The sequence below is a fragment of the Rhinolophus sinicus genome, chromosome 9 (assembly GCF_057876585.1).
Source record: "Rhinolophus sinicus isolate RSI-liver-muscle chromosome 9, RSI-T2T, whole genome shotgun sequence".
Lineage (NCBI taxonomy): Eukaryota > Metazoa > Chordata > Mammalia > Chiroptera > Rhinolophidae > Rhinolophus > Rhinolophus sinicus.
Window position 1 is genome coordinate 25,018,515 of NC_142509.1, and position 21,516 is coordinate 25,040,030.

At 44.6% G+C, this 21,516-nt stretch overlaps 1 protein-coding gene across 1 annotated transcript in view; it reads right to left on the minus strand.

Moving 5' to 3' along the window:
- MYO18B (myosin XVIIIB) overlaps positions 1 to 21,516 on the minus strand; it is a 242,549-nt gene that overhangs the window by 9,277 nt on the left and 211,756 nt on the right. Inside the window, exons 41-42 of the mRNA XM_088800962.1 lie at positions 16,542 to 16,586; positions 15,053 to 15,190 (exon numbers count right to left, since the gene is read on the minus strand). Coding sequence (XP_088657088.1) covers positions 15,053 to 15,190; positions 16,542 to 16,586 — 183 coding nt within the window. The remainder of the gene's footprint in view (positions 1 to 15,052; positions 15,191 to 16,541; positions 16,587 to 21,516) is intronic.

Consider the following 21,516-nt stretch of genomic DNA (forward strand, 5'->3'; position numbering starts at 1 on the left):
TATGCATGTGCATGTATTTTGTACACATCACCTCATCAGGATCAGACTCACCACCCCATCTTGCAGATGAGAAGACTGAGGTCTAAGGTCGCACTGCTAAGTGGCAGAGCTTGAATGTGAACCCAGGTCAGCCCGATCTGGAGCTGAGGACTTTTCCTTCCATGACATCACACGCCCTCCAGGTAGCCAGCTGAGGGGAAACCTCAGCCAGTGGAACTCACTTCTGCATGTGTATGTTTTCCAAAATCCACTGACACATAATGAACAACAAGAGTGAGGTCCGATTCAAGGAGATGCTGGCTTCACTGCCATTAGACATAATCACACGGCAAAAAACCCCGTAATTTCCAGGTTGGAGAGCCTGAGCAGAGCCAGGGCCAACCGTAGCTACAGGAAACACGAAGCAGACTTAATGACACCATGAATCATCCCCAAAGGCATGCTGTCACCCCCATTCTTCATCCACACCTGGAAATTAGAGAGGAGATTAAAAATGTATCGATGTTCTTTAATACTGGTGAGGCCTGGGATGGGAAACCAGATGTCTTTTCGAGATGGCCCAAAGGTTTTGTAACCGGGTCCAATATAACAATTGATGGTCTGGAATAAAAGTTGACATGGTTCCCAAAGCTGTGCACGATGCGCTAGGAAGTGTGAGACATTTATTAAGCCCCTCTAGGGTGCAGGTGAATTCTGACTAATCATAGCTGCCGTCCACTGCGCCTTTAGGCTTTGCATACATTACTCAATTTTATCTTCACAACAGTCCTCTGAAGCAGATACTGTGGTAATCTTCCCACGTCACACATGAGGTTCAGAAAGGTCAGTCATTTGTCATGTGATAGATGGGAGAACACGGATTTAAACCAAGGAGCCCACCACTGAGATCCCTGTTTCCTAACCGTTCTGCTCTACTGCCCCTTATTGTCTCATTTTATAGATGACGCAACTGAGGCTTGGAGAGGCGAGCAGGCTTGCTGAGAAAGTAGCAGAGTCAAGGCTCTGATCTCGGTCGGTCTAACCATACAGAACGCTAGGCTGAGCTCATAGCAAGAAGACGGGCTGCCTTCCCCTCCTGGACCCTAACCCTAACCCTAACTTGAACCCTAACCCTGTAGGTGTGGAGACTGGATAAACCCAGGAAGACGAATCGGCAGTGCCAGAAGTTACAGGTAAACTGTGAACCATAGACTGTAAGTGCAACAGGACATTGGCGAGAGAGAGTAGGTGCTGGAGCCTGCACGCACAGCCTTTCTGGAGGGGTCGGGGTTGAGTCAGGCTTTAGGAAGAGGGGCCCGATTTGGAGGATGGTGATGGATCGACGAAGACGTACCAAGCAGGGGGAGAAGACCCTGCCTACCAGTTATGGGCTTATTCAATCTGCAAACCCCTTGACAAGTCAGGCTGTTATCTAAATTTCACAGGCAGAGAAACCAAGACTTAGGCCACCCAGCTGAAAGGGAAGACTCAAAGCAAGGAGGACGCCATGGGATGGGATAACGCAGGAAGCACGCTGGACAGCAAGCAGAGGAAGTGGTGGAGTGAGCAGTGGACACTCCCCAGCCTGGTCACTCCTGGCCTGAAGGTGTGAAGACTTGAGTCAGGAAACAGACTCTCTACATGTCCTCTATTCCTTATACTATAGAGACAAGATTAGACAAGATCTATTTTATGAGCCAAGATAACTCTCAAGCCTTGCTTGCTGTTCTCGCTGATTTCAAGTGGGTGTTGAGTCCTTGACACTTTTTAAACACCAATCCAGTGAACTGCCCTCAGTGGACCCTCCCTGCGTGTCTTCTGTGGGTCATCAGAATTTGCCGTGGCCTCATCCACACATTCTTACTGACTACCAGGTACTAGGACAAGCAGTTGTTTGTTTGTTTTTTAACAGAGTTGCCCATCTGGAACTCTGAAAAAAAAATTATTTCAATGGGGGAGGTAAGCGGAACATTCTAGTTCAAAACAGACTAAAGACCAATGTACAATGTATAGGAAAAAACTGTGTGTAGCAAGAATTTGGGCACTTTTTGTACTGGATGCTCGATTTTTCTGTAAGTCTACAACTTCTCCAAAAAATAACGTCTATTGTTTCTTTGAAAGGGAGAGACCAAAGAAACGAAACCACAAAATGCAATGTGTATCCTCAATAGGATCTTTTCTTTAAAAAAATATAGTGATACGAGACAATTTTAAGACAACTGGGGTAATATAAATGTTGGGATCGTGGACCACATTATGGATTTGTTCATTTTCTTAGGAGTGATACTGGTTTAATAGTTAAGAAAGGACTTCTTCTTAGGAGAAAGACGTGAAATGATTTAAAGAGAATTGTCCCGATGCTTTCAAGTTACCGCCACATTGCCCAGCATAAAAATGTGTTTAGCTATATAGATAGAAGTAGAGAAGGAGGTAAAGCTAGAAATGAAGTCAGTATGAAAAATCTGTAGTCATTGTCAAATTAAGGTGGAGGTTAATGGAGTTGATAGTGCCCAGACACATCTGTGTTAAAGAGAGCGAGAGCGAGAGCGAGAGCGAGAGCGAGAGAGAGAGAGAGAGAGAGAGGAAGAGAGAGAGAAAGAAACAGAAACAGGGAGACAGGGAGAAGGGAAGGAACTAACATGTTACAGGTGGTTCTGAGGAACCATTGCTCTATATTAAAACACAAAAAAAGCAAAAACTTTTGCTCACCCTTCAATGCTCAGCCTCCACCCACATCTCAGGCTGGGTGAGGGGGTCTCCTCTGCCCACTGCCCCCATCCTTCCCTGGCACTCTGTACTATAATTGTTTACTTATTTATACCTCCCAACAAGACTGTTAGTTCTGCATGAGACTGTATTTTGCTTGTATGAACGCCCAGGATCTAGAAGAGTTAAGGAGAACTCATGGAATGGAAAGAATAAAGGAATGGAGGGATGGGAAGATGAGGGATTGTGGAAATGTAGAAAGCATGAAGAAAAGGCTCCCTGTGCCTCATCGAGCTGGTTAAGTCCGACTCCAGCAGCCCTCCGTCTCAGTCAGCCAATACCTCTTCTCTGGACTTCAAAACAATACATTCAAAACCAGCTTCCAGGGTACAATCTAGAGTGAATTCTTCACATGTCCAAACTCCAGCCAAGAGCCTGGCTTTGTGTCTACAAATCTGATAAACTTCTAGAATATCAGAACGGAGAGGGAGCTGGAACCGCCTGTGGTTTGAACCCCTCATTCTCAAACAGAGAAAGGAAGAGAACTTTCCAGGTCACACTCCGATGAGACAGTGAAAGTACTGGCTCTGAAACTTCAGCCTTTTACCTTCTGATACAATTTCTATCACATTTTGAAAGAACAAACTGGGTAGATAAAGTAATTAAAATCTCTAATTGGATTGGAGGTTCAATTTGGGTTCAACATATTTTAAATACATTTTCAATGCCTTACTACGTTTTTCCAAGCACAGACACTGTCTTTCTGAATGTGGTGTAATAGCTATCGCCACATGAAATCTCGGACTTATTTTATTTATTTATTTATTTTTTTGTGGTTAGACCAGATAATTTTTTTTGTGTGGTTAGACCAGATAATTTTTTTTTTAATTTACCAGACTTATTTTTAAAGGATGCAGTTCCTCAAGAAAATACAGTTGTAAGGAAATGGAAATTATCCATCCATCTATCCCACAATCCATCCATCCAGAATCACTTATTGAGTGCATCGTGCCAGATGCTGTTGATACATAGATAAATAACCCTTGCAGTCAAGAAGCTTAAAGCCTAGAAGGGAAGTAGATTCGCCAGGTTATGACTGGAAGGAAATACAAGCGAACATTCATGTCCTCTTGGACATGGAAACTAAGGAAGAAATGTCTACTTAGCAAAGGGAGTTAAAAAGTCCAGCTCAGCCTTCAGCTTCCAGATATGAGAGACAAGCTGTAGCCGAGATAACCCCCACTTAGAAAAACTGGAAAAACTCAATTTAAAGTTTAAAAGGCACTGGAGAGTCACCAAAGGAGCCAGGACTTGAAGGGCCAAATTCTGGAAGGAGGGAAGGACGTAGAGATGAGCACAGTATTGTGTGACACTTTCCCCTAGAGTCATTTGCTGACCGTGAGGCAGAAGAACTAACCCAAGGAACATACAGTTCCAGATATCGAGACGTATGATATAAAGCTACATTAATTAAGGCAATATTAAGTCAGCTCAAGAACGGATGAGTAATAAAATGGAGTAGAGTCAGTAGATGACGCTGATGTGAAATGTGGAAAACATTATTTCTTTTAAAATACTTATGCCGACCAATTTCACATCCATAGAGCAATGAATCTTAACCCCAACCTTACACCATAAATAAATATCATTTCCCGATGAATTATATACCTAGATGTAAAAGTTAAATCAATGCAGGAAGAAAACGTAGGGAGATATTTGCATGATTTGGGAGTAGGCAAACAATTCTTCAACAGGATATAAAAAGTGCCAACCATAAAGGAAACACATTCTAAATTTGGTTACATTAAAATTGAAAACGTCTGTTTATCAAAGTAAACCACTAGGAGAGTGAAAAAGGCAAGCCACTGAATGGGAGTGGGTCCAAATACTCAAAAGAGGACGTGTGCGTAGAATATACTAAGAACTTTTACAAATCAATTAAAAAAACACACAAATAACCCAAAAGAAAAGAAAAACGATGGGCAACAGACATCCTCAGTCATTTCACCAAAGAGGATACCCGGATGAACACGTAAGCACATGAAAATGTGTATTTATCAGGAACATGCAAGTCAAAACCCAAAATGTGACACTACTAACAGCCACTAGAATAGCTAAAATTGTTTTAAATGACAAAACCAGGTATCAGCAAGGCCACAGAGCAACTGGAACTCATGCACTGCTGGTGGGAACATAAATTGGCACAACCCGTTTGACAATATTTACTCAAGTTGAAAATACATCTACGGCCCAGCCTTTTCATTCCTGAGTATAGGCCCGACAGAGAGCTGTAAATTCCTGCCACAAAAGATGTGTCCATGGTTATTCGTAGTCGTATTACTCGTATTAGTGCTAAACTGGAAACCACCGAAGTGTCTATTACTAATAGAACGTATAAATCATTATTTTATTTTCACACAAGGGACTACGACAGACCAGCGCTTCTCATTGCTGGCATCGTTGACATTTTGGACCAGATAATTCTCTGTGGCCTGTCCTAAGCATGTGTAGGAAGCCTCACAGCTTCTTGGGCTTCTACAGGTTAGATGCCGATAGCACCTCTCTCCCTCCATTATGAAAATGTCTCCAGATATTACCAGCTGTCCCCTGGCAGGGACAGGGGTTCAAACGTACCCCCCAACCCCCAGTTGAGAACCACTGTTAAGGACTATATAGATAGAGGAAAACAAGTGAATTACTGCTACATGCAACAATGTGAATGAATCTCATAAACATAATATTGAAAGAAAGAAGCCAGACACCAAAGAGCATTACTGGATGCTTCCATTTATAGAGTTTAAACACGCTATCTCATCCATAGCATGAGAAGTCGGGACGATGGTCATCTTTGAGTAAGGAAGAGGTCATGACTAGTCACGCTTTGGCTTTGATTTGGGCAGTAATTACATAGGTACGACTAATTTTCAAAAATTCCATAAAGATGGACTTCCCTGTATATATATGAACTCTGTATACGCATATGAAATATGTATACTTCACTAAAAGGCTTACTTAACAAAAAATTAACTCAGTAAGAGAACCACTGATTCTAACAGAATGTTTCGAACCATCAATGAGGAATCCAAATGGTTTTTTACACAAACCTGTGGCTAACTTAGGGAGCCTCAAGATTCCTGAGACAGCCACAGATCTCTCATCCCAGATCTGGAGTTCTAGACAGAAAACAGCCCTCCTTCCCATGGAAACGCATCCAAGAGTGATGTGGGCTCCAAAGATCAATCTTGGACAGAGACAAGCTCCTCCTGGTTTCACGTGTTCGGGCAGTGTCCACGGTGGATGTGTTTGCATTAAATATTTCCATGGACGCAGTTTCAACATCTTTTCCACTAATCTTCCTCATACTGCTAAAACTGAAAAGAACCCTTTTGTCATAGGAAGACACAAAAGCATATTCATGAGAGGCCAGCTCATTAAGTACATTCTGGGTGAATTAAAATGATCCTGAGATCTGCTTCTATGAAGGCAGAGACCAATAAATAAATGTACTACTGAAATAAGATTAGCATGGATGCTTAACCTACTTTGCGAACAAGCTGTTTTTAACACTAAGTACCATCCATTCATATTTGCATAATTAATGAACTAATTACAAACAAGTCTTACCTAATCATTGAAGCAGGCGTCATGTGACCCATTCTTGGTTTTCACTTTTGTAGAAGTAATTACATTTCCTTGAAAGCAATACAACTTTGTTTTTAAAATAATACCCTATAATTTAGACCGTTTTATTAATTCAAGCCAGCCTTATACCAAATAAAAATCAACGGGGGTGAGAGAAGTAGTGGTGGTGATGTCTAAATCTTTTTCTCTTAAACTAAGAACTGCAAGCCAAGAGCATGAGGCTGCGAATGTTTACAGAAAGCAAATTTTCCCCAGAAAAAAGGAAAAGTTGTAATGCCATTTTTTTTAGCCAAAGGAAAAGCAGTTGTGTTAAATCGGCACCAAAGCAAATGATACATACAACAGTAATTAGGGAAGATTACACAGTAATTAAAATCACGATGATTATGTGAGTGAGAATAATTTATACAATAATCTCCACGCTCACATTGCAATATGGTACCCGTCCAACAGCAACAGTGGAGAGCCATGTTTGGTGATAAATTGAAGGCACAGCATCGCTAATTCGGTGGTGATAGATTGGCCACTGAAGTTTAGGGACAAATGTAGTCTCTGACCAGGCTATACACAATTTTACATGGGCTTCCCAAGGCTACCAAATGGGGACCACAAACATTCTAATATGTTTCCTCTTTCCCCCCTCTCCTTTCCCCTCTTCTTCTGCCCCTTCCTCCATCCTGATGTTTCCTTCCTCTCCGGCTTCCCTTCCTCCTTCCCTTCCCTCCCTCTCCTCCCCGCTTCACCCCTTCCCTCCCCCTTCCCTCTCTGTCTGCATGCTCTTGTCCACTCCCATAATTCAACCTTCCTCTTGATGGAGAACGTCTTCTTGGCTTATCTTATTTTTATCTACCTAGTATCATTCTCCTGCTTCAGGTGATCCACCCTGTTTCCCTTGGAGGCAACCCCTTCTCCCCCACTGTTCCTGCGGTTTGGATGGGAATAACCCCTTCTCCCGGCGCTAGGGGAGAACACCAACTTGAGCCTAAGGTACGAGACTCCTTCACTCCCTTTATCCAGTTCAGGGACAGACATGTGCCTCGCTTTGGGCCAATGAAAGTCAAGCTCAGGGTTTTTGCAGAGCTGTTGGGAAGAGAGAAGCCCTCTTTACCATTGGACTCACGTGGTGCAGACATCAACTTAGAGCTGCTCGCCACCATCTTGCTGCCTCAGACAGGACCCGACACAGAGGAAAGCAGAGCAGAGAGGCTGGTTGGGGATCAAATCCCCATGACCATTTTCGAATCCCTGGATCCGATAACGCCTGACACTAGATCTACTCTTGGTTTTCATTCTCCCTTTTGTACAAACCTGGTTGAGTTGGGTTTTATGTCACCTATGCCCCAAAGTATCCCAACTATTACATCATGAAGAAACGTTCTGGCATCTCCATGGATCCAGACAAGAGTTTAAAAGCTCTAGACAGTCCCACTTGGATGTCCCCAAACACATTATGCTCAACATATTTAAAACTGAGTTCACTGAAACTTCACTTTCATTGCCAAGAGATTCTCTGTTTTGGGCTCATGGTTTTCTGCTCTGCAAATTGAGCCCAGTTCTACAATCTCTGGCCTGTGGAAAACCCAGTTACAGTTTTCCCAAGTCCTGCCCTCCTATATCAGTGTCCACTTGCCTGGCTTGGGGTGAAGGGAGGAAGGTGGGAGGGAGCTTTTGCTTATTAACCATGAATTTGGTTCCAGGTCTTCCACAAGCCACCCTGTAGCTGCTAGGTATAGCTATTAATAATAGCTAATAGCGAATTCTTTTGTAATCCTTTCAAGCTTTATTTTTAAACACATAGAATACTATTATGCATATTCTTATATACTTTAAATATACACAATTTTACTTATAGTAGTTAATTCTTTAATCCCGCAAAGGGGATAGAATATGGAGAAGGGACAGAATCACGGAGGAGGTACTGAGACTCACAGACTGTAACTCATGGACAGGCAGATAGGAAGTAGTAGAGCTGGGATTAGAAACCGGGTCTGCCTGAGTAAAAAGCCTGTCATCTTTCCCCCGCCTCCCTTGAAGTGTGTCATCAAGGTCCCCTTGCCAGAGCCAGTCGAACGCTCCATGCCCACCACCTGCCTCTGCCCTCGGTCTGTACTCTAGGGAAGCTGAGCTCTAGAGTTTCATTTTTGCCCATCACTTTCCATCACTCTTGGTTCCATGTTGCTAAGAACTTACTCTGTGATAGGAGACAGTTAACTAGTCTGGCAAATTCACCTTTGGTTCTTGATATCAGCACCGTCCTTCTAAGCACCCTGGTAAAAAACAAAACAAAACATCTACCTTCTTTCCCCTCGTCATTTATTTGTTTGATGCATATTTACAGAGTACCTACTATGTGCCAGACACAGTGTTAGGTGCTGAGGCACAATAAGGAAAAGATAAAATTTGCCATTCAAGGCCTCACAGCCTAATGAGGGAGACAGGCACGTGAACAGATGATCTCAACATAATACGGTAAGTGCTATGGGAGAGGAACATGTGGGGTCTGTAGGACCACGGTATAGGACCCCTGACCCAGCCAGGGGGCAAGGAAGACTCCTGAGGCAGGTGATACCTGAGCTGAGTCTCGAAGGATGAGTCCGTCAGATAAGAAAATAGAAGGGTGTCCAGTCAGAGGGCATATCCCGGAAAAGGACCAGGGATGGGACATAGTGTCGTGTATGAGGGAGAGCTAAAACCATTCGGGGTACAAATTATAAAGAAGAGAACAAGGAAAATGAGAGCAGAGAAGTAGATAGGAGGCAGATTACGGAAGGCACTGTAAACCCACCAAGGTGTTTGAATCCTTTTCTTTAGGGCAGAAGCCATCAAAGTTTTTCAGTGAAGAGCAGATGGCAAATACTTTGGGCTTTGGGGCCATAGGATCTCGGTTGCAACTGCTCAGTTCTGCCATTGGAATACAAAAGTAGTCACAGACGGTACGTAAAACAGAGGAAACCCCCAAACACGGGCATTGCTGCGATCCAATAAAACTTGACAAAAACAGATCAAGGGCCAGATTTGGTGTCGGGCAGCTGTAGGTGACGGGAGCCGTTGAAACCAGATTATCACTTTAGAGGGATCAGAACTCTCTGAAGGGGAGAGGAATAACTCAAGGACGGCAGCATGGGAAGGTCTTTGCCAGAGTCTAGGAGAGAAAGGATTAGCCTGACTGAAAGGTATGGGCCGTGGGGATGGAAAGTAGAAAAAAAGAGAAAGTATTTGCAGGGGCGGGAGGAGGTGGGCCTTATAAACAAGATTTAGGGATCAGTTGAAAATGGGGGTGAGGGAGTGGAATGACAGCTTCAGACGACTCCAGGGCTCCAGCTTGGGAGGTTTCATGAATTTCAGAAGCACTAGATAATACTGGTAACACAGGTAGGTGGGGAGCGAGGAAGTTTCCTCTTGGATATGCTGAGTTCAGATGCCAGGGAGGCATCCAGTCAGCCATCTTCTCAGTGCAGGTAATTAGATATGATATAGAAGTTTCAAACTTGGGAGAACGTAAGAGCTCGTGGTCTAGATTGGGGGTCATCTGCTTATAATGGGGGGGGCGGGATGGTTAAAATCACAAGAGGATTGCCTGGTATCAGGTGGAGAGAAGAACAGCCAGGTGAGGGCAGCATCCTGAGAACCCCAATATTTGGGGGCTGGGGTAGGAAGGAAGCGATCAGAAAAGGGAGGTTTGAAGGGCACCAAGAAGCAGAAACATTCTGAAGTGAACAGAGCGTTCCAAGAGAAGTTACCAACGCAGGGGAGAAGTCTAGAAAAAGATCAAGGCTGAGAATGTCCCGATTTGCCTCTTTGGAAGCTGCTGACATGGTGAGAAAAGTTTCAATAGAGGGGTGGGGGCAGGCTCAGGGCTGTAGGAAACTGAGGCACAAATGTGAGGTGAGCAAGTGAAGGTGATGCACGGGGACCCTACTATGGAGAAGTTAGGCTCTGAAGGGAAGTAAAAGGAATAATGCAACAGGATTACAGGGTGATGGGAGAAGATACGAAGTCTGACAATTAAGTTCGCGAACTTGTCGCAATGCTATTCCTAACCTTTTTTGATATCAGAGGGATTATTCATTATGGATTTGTACCAACTGGACAAACAGTTAACCAAGTTTACTATTTGCAAGTGCTGAAAAGGCTGCGTGAAAAAGTTAGACGACCTGAACTTTTCACCAACAATTCATGGCTCTTGCATCACTACAATGCACCAGCTCACACAGCAGTGTCTGTGAGGGAGTTTTTAGCCAGTAAACAAATCACTGTATTGGAACACCCTCCCTACTCACCTGATATGGCCCCCAATGACTTCTTTCTTTACCTGAAGATAAAGGAAATATTCAAAGGAAGACATTTTGATGACATTCAGGACATCAAGGGTAATACAACGACAGCTCTGATGGCCATTCCAGAGAAAGAGTTCCAGAATTGCTTTGAAGGGTGGACTAGGTGCTGGCATCAGTGCATAGCTTCCCAAGGGGAGTACTTCGAAGGTGACCGTAGTGATATTCAGCAATGAAGTATATAGCACTTTGTCTAGGATGAGTTCGTGAACGTAATTGTCTGACCTCGTATAATTAGAATAGGAAAGACCTGTAGGCATTTATAACCCGAGGAGGAAGACCAACTAGAATGGGGGAAGTAGAAGATACAGCAGAGAAAGGGGACACGGGGTGGGTCCGAGCACTGTAGGGGACAGGAGGCAGTGGACACAAATTAGTCTCAGACAGGACTGGATCTCGTCTGAGAGCAGAAGGAAGATGGGGACAAACAGATGAATTTATAGACACCACAGTCATCGAGGCCATTATTCTTTCTCTTTGAATGAAACAGGCGTTAAGGTTGTTTCCTTAGAGTGAGGGCTAACAGCGGAGGAAAGTCAGAATGTTTGGAATAACTATTCAGGAAAATAAGAGAAGCAACTGACCATTGACAAGATAAAACATTAGGAGTCTGCACCGTTGGGTCAATTGGTGCCTGTCAGCACACAGACCCTGAGAACTGTATGAGTGACCGGGGCTGGGATTCTGTTGGGCATGGGGATGGAGGTCTAGCATGAAATGGGGCTTGGAACCTCCTTGGAAAGCCTGATGTGCCATGAGGACCAGAGAGAAATGCAGAGGGCCCCTTCCCCGGGCAATGGTCCTGGAGGGCAGGAAGGAGAAGCCAGGTACACAGCAGGGTCCGAGGTGAGATGCCAACCCCTGAACAGCCCTGCTCCACCTGCAGCCAGATGGTAAGACACACTCCTGAGCCAACTATGGCAGCCACCACCAAGCCCATAAACTCCTGCTCCAGGGCCCACAAAGGTAATACAGTGTTGCCGCCCCCAGAAACTCTTGTATTTATCAGCAGCAGCTGCATGACTCCTGGGTTATAAATCACAGAGCTTTAGGTGTATTTCTCTGCAGTTGACGTCCCCTTATAAATAATACAGGGAAGGCTTTTATTTTTTTGGCAGAAGACTGCTCTCTCCCTCGCTTCTGTTTTTGAGTGGCCTTCTTAGTCAAATTGGAAATGTCCAAGAGACTCATTTCATGAGCTCTATGATGTGCCAGGTAATATGGGGATGAGCACACAGGAGTCTCAGACTCTTCTACTGTACGGTCTCCTAGCAGAAGGCACAGTGGGATGAACTGCTAGTATCTAGCCAAGTTCAAAATGCAAGTGCCCTTTGACCCAGAGAACTATTTGCAGGTTAATAGCAAATACCTGAAAGCAACTAAAAGTGAAACAAGATTAGAGTTAAATAAAGCATCACTTTAAGATCTTTTGCAGGAATTTAAAAGGACGAGATAGACAGATTTAGGCATACTGATAAGGAAAGATTGCCGAGGGATATTGTGGAGAGAAAGAAGCACACAGTAAGAATTTATGTATAGCGTAATATACCTCATATAGCATCATATCATTTATGTTGTTAAAAAGCCCACGAATGTGCTGTGTCTTCTATAAGAACATGTATGTTTATACATACATAGAGCAAGATATACACACCAAACTGAAGATGGTGGATACTTTTGAAAGGGGCGCTGAGACTGGGGCAGTGGCCAAGAGGATTTTAACCTTCTGGGTTATATTTTAAGTTCTTGAAAGGGGGAAGTATTCATCGATTATTTATGCTATCAGAAAAAGCCAGCAGTCAAGGCACCTGAACTCGAGGTCAGTTCTTCTATAAATCTGGCTGCGATATTTCCCATTGCAGACTTAGCTTCCTCCACCTGCATAATGAGCAAATAGGACTAGATAATCCCAGTGGTTCCTGCCAACTCAGAAGTTCTAGAATCTTTAAACTGTAAACATTCTCCAAGGACAGGGCTCCAAATGTTCAAGACTTAATGCCATGGGACCTGGCACGCAGCAGGCATTTAATAAATATCTTTTGGATGGATGATGAACGTTGAATAATAATCCTTACACAGTTTTAATATTAATAACAAGCCAATTCTTTGCCAGTAAATTTTGCCAGGTGAGTGCTCTACCCCCTGGATAAATATCAGAGAGCCACAGAAATACGGCAAAGACAAATAAAGGGTTTGGAGATTTCAAACCTGAGTTCAAATCCTGGCTCTTCCACAATGTACCTGCTATGGGAGGTTGAGCAAATTACCAACCCTCTCTGAGTCAGTCAATGCTGAACTGTGACCAAGTAGGTTAATATCTCTGCTCCAGCCTTGACATTACGTTCAGTTATTCACTCAACAAACATTTACTGAGCACCAACTGTGTGTGAGCCCTAGGGACACTGACGTAAGGAAAACAGACAAGGAGCTTACAGTCCCTTCTTGCCTATGGCACCACCCCTGTCCTTGGTGCAGGCGCCTCGGCTCTGAACTGCCGTTGGACACTGAGGACTTGGAAGGGGAGAGAACAGAGACAGGGGGAAGAGGCTCTGAAGAGGGCTCCCTGGGGATGCTGATGACTAGCTCTGTGCAAGGAACTAGGAAGCTGAGGGAAGGCTGTCTGTGTCTGAATCAGTTGTTCCCCCTCCCTGGGCCTCAGATTCTTGTTCTGTAACATGGAGGTAACGATGTCTGTCTGCAGTTCCTCTGGGTATCACATAAATACTGAAACTAATAAAGCAGCTCATTTTCTTGAGCTTTTACAAGATGCCAGGCTCTACATGAAGAACAACTTCCGTACCATCTCATTAACTCTGAAAACAACGCTGATTTACTCATGAGGAAACATGAACAGAGAAGTTAAGCAACTTGCCCCAAACCTCACAGGTACGAAGGGGCAAATACAGGGTAGGGATCCACGCGATCTTACATCAATCTATGGACTAAAACCACCACAGCGTCCCATCTCCCACTCGAATGGGTACCAAACAACTTAGGGTACAATTCAAGGGCCGAGGATGCTTATCACGCACCCGAATACAATTATAATTATGACACTTGGATGTTCTGTTAATGAACATTCAGATTCTGCTCTGGCTGCCTCTGGTTCTGCTTCTGCTGCCTTGTATCCTGGCTGACGGGGAACAACAAAAGTATTTAGCTTTCAGGAAAGAGAAAGTCCTCGTTATTTGGGGTTCGCAGAGGACATGGCTCTTTCTCCGTACAGGAGAAAAGAGCAGTTTTTAATTAAGAGCAGTAATCAGATAATCTTGCTTTAATTAACTCCCCGGAGGCACCCCAGTCTCGGAGCCTGTCTGTGATATTTTCAACATCAAATCTTTCAGCCTAGGATAATCCGCAGCAGCTTTGTGCCAGACATTTGTCATTCATGGAACGTGCCCAAAAGGTTAGAGTCAACTTCCACCTCTTCTTTGTGTAAAGGCAACAACCCCCTGCTTCAGCCGGAGTGCATTTCAAGTCAGTGAGGGGGGTTGTCCGGGTTTGCTCTATTAGTCTGTGAGTTTCCTTTTTATCTTATCACATTGGTTCTTCTGTTATCACAGAAGTGGTGTGCATTTCACCTTAATTATGCATCTGCTTAATCCATAATTTCTGATTTCTGGCCATTAGCTCTCAATTACAAGAGGGCCGCCCTTTCTCTCACCAAATGAGCTGAGAGAAAGGAAGCTGAAAAGCAGGACAGAAGAGGGATGTAAGTCCTACAACTAAGGGTGAATCTCAAGGCTCATTTGTTGGAGAAACCTATTGTTGGCAATCCCATCTATTTGTGAGGGTCGCATCTCAGGCCATGCCTGAATTCATCTTTCTCTGTGGTAGGGAGACTATAAAATCCTGATATTCAAACAAAGTTAAATCTTTAAGGGAGAACGCACCAAGCCTGTCTTTATACTGACCCACCTTTTAAAAAAATACAAACAAAACAAAAAACCATAAGTGAATTTGTTGATATAAAATATTTTAAATCTAGAATTATCTATATCTATAAATGAAAAACAAGTAGGACCTGCCTTACATAGAAAGCAACTATAATAAATCCACAGCTATTTTAAAAAATGTTGACCCCATGCTATTTAAAAGCATCTAGAAAACCACATTTTATGGAGGGCTGCCTTAGAGCCTCCTCATTTCAACTATTATAGTAAATACAATTACATTTCTTGTCTTGCAGATGAGAAAGTGAAGGCTCAGAGAAGGTAACTGACCTGCCTGAAGTCATACAGCTAGGAAGTGATAGGGTCATATCTCAAATTGTCCAGAACATGCTTGCCCTTGCCCAAGCCAGAGGAAATGGAAGACTTGAACAGCACCCATCAAAGTCTGAGATTCTTTGAGCTATTGGCCATCCAGAGGCAACATGGAGATACTCTTACCTGGGGCTGAGGTTGTGGCTGCTGATGGCTGACTGTCGAGAGGGGGTCCTCCTGGTGTCTGTGGCCAGGGAGAGAGTACAACTCAACCAAGACTGCAGACTGGCCTCCGGCTGGGAGCTGAGGATGGAGACATTATCTCTAGAAGCAGAATGCAGGATACTGTCATCGCAATGACAACCACAGTAACAGCAATAACTAGATAGTCACACCTTAGCATAAACTAAGCATTGTGCTAAAGGCTGCATAACCTCAATCAATTATCACAACACCATTCCTGAGAGGTAAGAACTGGTGCTGTCCCCATTATATAGATGAGACAATGGGGTTTGGGGAGGCCAGCTTGGGTCTTGAACAAAGTCACCAGTGATGAAGTTGGGATGCAAACCCTGATCCCTCTGATTCCACTGCCCATTCTATAATATCAAGCACTGCTCTTCCTTGGGAAAATACACACTCTAATATAAATGTTGAGGCATCTCCAATTTTGGAGTCAAGTTTGGTGTTGAATTTTATACCAAATGATATATTCATGGAATATGTCAAATGTGAAGTCCTTAATTCCTTGCCTGCCTTAACTGGAACATCTTTTTGGACAGAGAATTTACTATTTATTGCACCCCCTTAATTCTGAAAGCAGCACAGGGAGAGGCCTGTGTGGTCCTGTCATTAATGAGAGGCACTCAATGAGTATTTTATTTTCTGTTTGATATACTCACTTAAATACATTATATATGTAATTAAAACATATATATTATTGAAATATATATGTATATAATATAGATAGATAAAATATACATGTATTTGCTTGCTTATAGAATATGCCAGGCACCATGGAAAGGCACTATAAACATGAACCCAACATTGCCCCTGTCCCTTAGCAGACATCTATATAAATAATCATAAAATAAAGGAGAAAATTATTTATGCCATAGAAAGGGACAGAGGGTAGGATCTAAGGAGAATAAGGAGGAGTCTTGATTTGCTTCTTGGAGGCATAAAGAAAAGCATCACGTAGTAGCAGTTGAGATACATCTTGTTTGAAAGGTAGGGCTTGGCCATGCAGTGCCTGGAGAAAGAAATTTTAGGTGGCAGGAACACCATACACATCGGTATAGAGGTCGTAAAAGGGCAGCGCATGGGTGATATGGGAAGTCGGAGTCCCAGGTAGAGACGGAAGTAAGGGTCAGAATAGGCATAGCTCCAATGTCAGTCTAAAAGTCTATTCTGAGGCAACAGGGAACCATTGGAGGTGTCTAAGGAGGAAGGAGGCATCATAAGTCCTACATCTCTCTGTCTAAAAGAAGTTGGACAGTTCAGTAATATGTCCCCAGGGCTATATGTTATAACCATGGAGTCAGAGTGGTCATGGGCACTGTTGATAATTCTCCAAGTGGACGTGGACGTTCCCTCTGCAGACTGAACACAGAGAGCCAGGGGTTTGCTCCTGGCTTCAGTGTAAGCTGTTCAGTTCTACTCAGGGTTAACTTACATTTCTTTTTTGCCACCACTGCCACAAGCCACCGCTGTCTGGACACTAGAAGGAAGAACAAGAAAGAGCGTGTTATCCTTGTGCTGCCAGGAGCTATGGAAGAACATTGTCTTTGACATTAGACAAACTTGGGTTTGAGTCCCACCTCCAAGCTTTGCTGCTGTGTGATCTTAGGCAAGTCATTTGCCTTCTCTGAGCCTCCTGTGCTCCTTTGTAACATGTGGCTACTAATGGGGTTCTGTCTCCAGAGTTGTGGTGCAGACGAAGGGAGAAAACCCTTGCAAAGATCTCAGTGTGGTTCTTGGCAAATAGACAGTACCAAGTAAAAGGTAGCAACCATTACCACTACTCTCGTTTTAGCACACCTAGTACTGCTGGTATTAATAGCATCAGTGTCACCAAGCACGTCCTTTGCGAGTGCTAGCAAATCAGACAGGAAGGCAGATAGTCAGCTTCCCAAGGCATTCTGGAAAACTCCAAAACTAATTACAATAGTAACTGCCATGTAGGTTCCCTTTGGTCAATAAATATGTTTTACATAACATCTCATCCTACCACCCTGCCTGTCTCTAGCGATGAGGAACCTGACACCCTTATCTAAGGTCACACAACTTTGAATCCCGGGGCTGTAAGAACTAGTAAGCTCACACTCTTAACCAGAGTACAATTGCCCAGTATACCAGTGCAGAACGCCAAACCACAAACCTCAGACACCTAAGACCTCATGTGAATCCTGACTCCTCAGGCTGGGACCTCTTTATTCTCTGCTGGAATCCGGGCGATTCCTTCTTTGGAAGACCTGGTCACTTCCTCCAACAGATGAGATTGCCCTCAAGGACCTGACCCTCTCAGGGCTTCTATTCACATCTATTTGTCCCCACCAGCTTGCAAGAGCCCCTCATGGGCCAAGAACGTGTCTTATTCATCCTTCAGCCCCAGGGCTCAGGCCAGACCAGTTCTCTCGGGCAATGCTTGGTGAATCCAAACAAGAAGAGTCTGTAAATTTCAGCCATGGGCCAAATCCAACCTACAAATCTGTTTTTACAAATAAAGTTTTATTGAAACATAGTCACACTCACTTATTTACATTTTGTCCATGACTGCTTTTGCTCTACAATAGCAGAGTAATTGTAACACAGATCAGAAGGCCCACAAAGCCTAAAATATTTACGATTTAGCCTATTAAATAAGTTTGCTGACCTCCCCAGTAGACCAAAAGCACCTTTTGTGAATGACCCTGAGAGAGACAAAATAATGACCCCCAGACCTGTCAGTGTCCTAATCCTTAATCCCAAAAACCTGTGACTATGCTTCCTGAGGTGGCAAAAGGGACTCTGCAGCTGTGGATCTCAAGATGGGAGGTTTTACTGGATTATAGGGGTGGGTCCAATCTAATCACTCAAATTCTTCAAAGCACAGAACTTTCCCGGATTTAGTCAGAGGGAGATGTGGTTATGGAAGAACAGTCTGAGATGCAACATGCTTGGCTCTGGAGATGGAAGTGGCCATAAGCCAAGGAATGTTGGAATCCTCTAGAAGCTATAAAAGGCGAGGAAATGGATTCTCCCTTAAAGTCTCCAGAAGGAACACAGCCCTACTGACACCTTGATTTTAGCCCAGGGAGATCCATGTTAGACCTCTAACCAATAGAACTGTAAGATCATAAAATCTGGGGGAGGCTAGTTGACTCAGTTGGTTAGAGCGCAAGCTCTGACCAACAGGGTTGCTGGTTCAATTCCCGCATGGGATGGTGCGCTGCGCCCCCTGCAACTAAAGACTGAAAAACGGACTTGGAGCTGAGCTGCGCCCTCCACAACTAGATTGAAGGACAACGACTTGGAGCTGATGGGCCCTGGAGAAACACACTGTTCCCCAATATTCCCCAATAAAATTAAAAAAAAAAAAAGATCTTAAAATCTGTGTTGGTTTAAAACACTAAATTTGTGATAATTTGTTATGGCAACAAGAGAAAACAGAAGTATCTTTTGGTGAGTGACCCTACATCATCTTGAGTATCTATATAAAAATTTTTGGTGTAGCTTTTCAACAAACTGTTTAAAAATACTTTAAAAAAATAACAAAGAAAAGAAAAAAACAAAAAAACTTTGTTAACTGTAGTGGTCAATGTGAATAGACCCAACTCTAACCCTGCCAGTGACCTGAGTCTTTTCTAAACTTCTCTGAGGCGGGGCTGCGGAAAGAACACCAGACTGAGAGACACGGTGACCGAATCCTAGTACCCTCACCGTGTGGTCTTGGCCTGCTCTCTTCCCCACTCAGGGTCTCAGTATCCCCATCTGTGAAATGAGCAGTTTGGACCAATGAGCTGAGGCTTATCCAGCTTGGGTGCTTGACAATTATATGCAATGGACAGGATGCCTTTGGGCCCTAACGTGGGTGCCCTGGGCCTCTTGGGAGCATCTTTTATGAAGACTATAGAACGTCCATTTCCCCAAACGCACAGACACTGACTTGGATTTTAGTGCAATACCTGAGGGTTCACAGCATCATATTGAGAACTTCTGTGTGGACCCCGCCCTCCCTTGACTTACTAGTCCACAGACCCCAGGTTAAATATGCTGGTTCCAGCTGACCAAAGAAGCTAAGAACGTGGTATGCAAGGCCCCTTGGAAACACTGGCATTTGAGAAGCTAAGGCTGTAACTGCTGGGATGCTCATAGAAAGGAAAAAAGAGAAGAGGAAGAAGCATTGAAGGCTCTTGTGGCTCCAGCCATAGTTCTAACTGGTGTGGGCTTCCTCTTCGAACCAAGTGGGTGAGTTGTACGTGGAACAAGGTATCTCATGCACATCGCAGGGAGGACAGCACCAGCAAACATTGTCTCCAGGAGGGCTGGGACTTGAGGTATGAGGATGGAGGGGGTGGGGCTTCAGGCCCATTTCCCACCCAAGGAATCCACGAATCTGGAATAGAAGAGACTGAGCCCACAGACCCTACTGGGTGCCTGGGCACTGTCCTGTCTCCATAATCCTAAGGCAACGTGCCTCGCATTCTGCAGATGAGGTCTCTCTCTGCTGGACAGCCAGGAACACGTCCTCACATACTTGCACTGATCCAGCACAGGAGTCTTCAGAGAACACTATCACTAAGAAGGCACGTCCTGGTGTGAATCCGTGGCCACTGTTCACCCAGCCGACTCCGGCAGTAGGAACCCCATGGACGGTCTCCGTGTTTACATCCACCTCCTTCTGCAAGGGATCCCACCCCCTCCACCTCTGCTTACTAGAGACCCATTCAGTTGGAAATGTCCAGTGGTGCTGACGTCTTCTCTTTGCTTCTTCACATCCACTCTGTGCTTGCCACTCTGCCGGGTACCCAGGGGCTGCTCTGTATGGGCCACTTCAGTGGGCTCCCTGCTCCGTGGCTTCCCTTTGGGCTCAGCCAATAGGGAACTGAGGTGACAGTTGGAAGGAAGGAGTAAGAGAGGGAGGTTGGGGATTTATTCTCTTGGATTTGTCCCCACGGCATCTCCTTGCGCTGGCTCCATCCGTCAACCAAAGGCAGAGCTGCTCTTGCCAGGCAGCCCTCTCTCTCTCCCTCCCTCCCTCTCTCTTCTCTCTTCCAGAAATTGCACTCTCTCCTCACCCCTTTGGGCCCACAGAGATTGTTACTCCCAGGAGTTGCTAGTCCCAGGGTGCTATGCTCTTTCTTGGGTACCACTTTCTCTACATATGCCCCAGCTCTTTGTAAATAGTCCCCTTTGTGAAGCTGCCTTATTTGGGATGGGCCTTCTGGTTCCTGCCAGACTCTGACTATTACAAATAGCTTATCTCCATTCTGGTTGCTGCCATAACAGGAAGAACTGGGTTTTCCAGGCCAATATTTCACACGACAAGCAAGGAGGCAGCAGGCATGACACCATCGCCGCTCTATCAATGATGGTTACACCCTTTAGCACCATGTGGGAAGAAAATGGTGGCAAATCTTGTAAGAACATTAGATTATCAGCCATCACCGTTAGCCCCTGCTAAGCCTGTGGCTCTGGAAAAGAACCAGCCATGAGAAGAAATAAAAAGACACAGGTATGGATGCTTATTGAAAAGAATCGTACCTTTTTAGGGTATTATATCTGTGCATGGGTTGCATCTGCCTGTGAACCAGTATCACAGAATTTGCACAGAACCTCTGAAATGGAAGTCAAGGCCTGCTAGGCATTCTAGTTGCCCACCCGAGATGAAATACCATCCAGACCAAGGGTGATATCCAGCCAGGACCACACAGTGCCTGCCGTTTGGGAAGGTCTCAACAAAAAAGAGTGTTTCGAACAAAGGGGCTGGGTTAAGAAGGGCTGCTAGAAACCACATCATACACTATGGCATGAGAGCATGCTGAAAGCACTTGACACCTTCATTCTGCAGTGGTCTGAAGTGGACCTTTAGGGAAGGAGTGGGGAAAGGCTTCCAGGCAGGAGCATAAGGAGCTTTGTTCTGTCTGATCCTGAGACGCAGTAACCCAGGAGAGTAGAAATGATGACCAGGTTGATCTTTTATGGGTCATGGATTATTGGTACTGGCAGGTACTTGAGCTTGTGCATCATGGTCCATGGAGCCCTTGAGCTCTGGGAGCCCTCACAGGGGCTACCGAGGGGTCAGGGAGAGGGACCTAGGAGGGGTGCTGGGCCCCAACCCTCCCTCTCTCACTCCAATCAGAGGAGAGCTGCCCTCCATCCTAAGCTAGAATTTTCTATGTGAGTTTTCGTTGGTGTGAAAAAGGAGGTTCTACTTAAAGGAGGAAGTTTCAAACCCACATAGCCTTCCACCATATGAAGAGTCTCTGGACTGCAAGTTCCATGTGCTAGTCCAGGTCTGCCTGTCCTCTACTGCATCTCCTGTCTTAACACAGCAGGCACTTGGCGATGGTGGTGGTGGTGATGATGGTGATGGTGGTGGTGATGATGATGGTGATGGTGGTGGTGGTTATCAGGTGATGGTGGTGGTGATGATGATTTTCATCAGC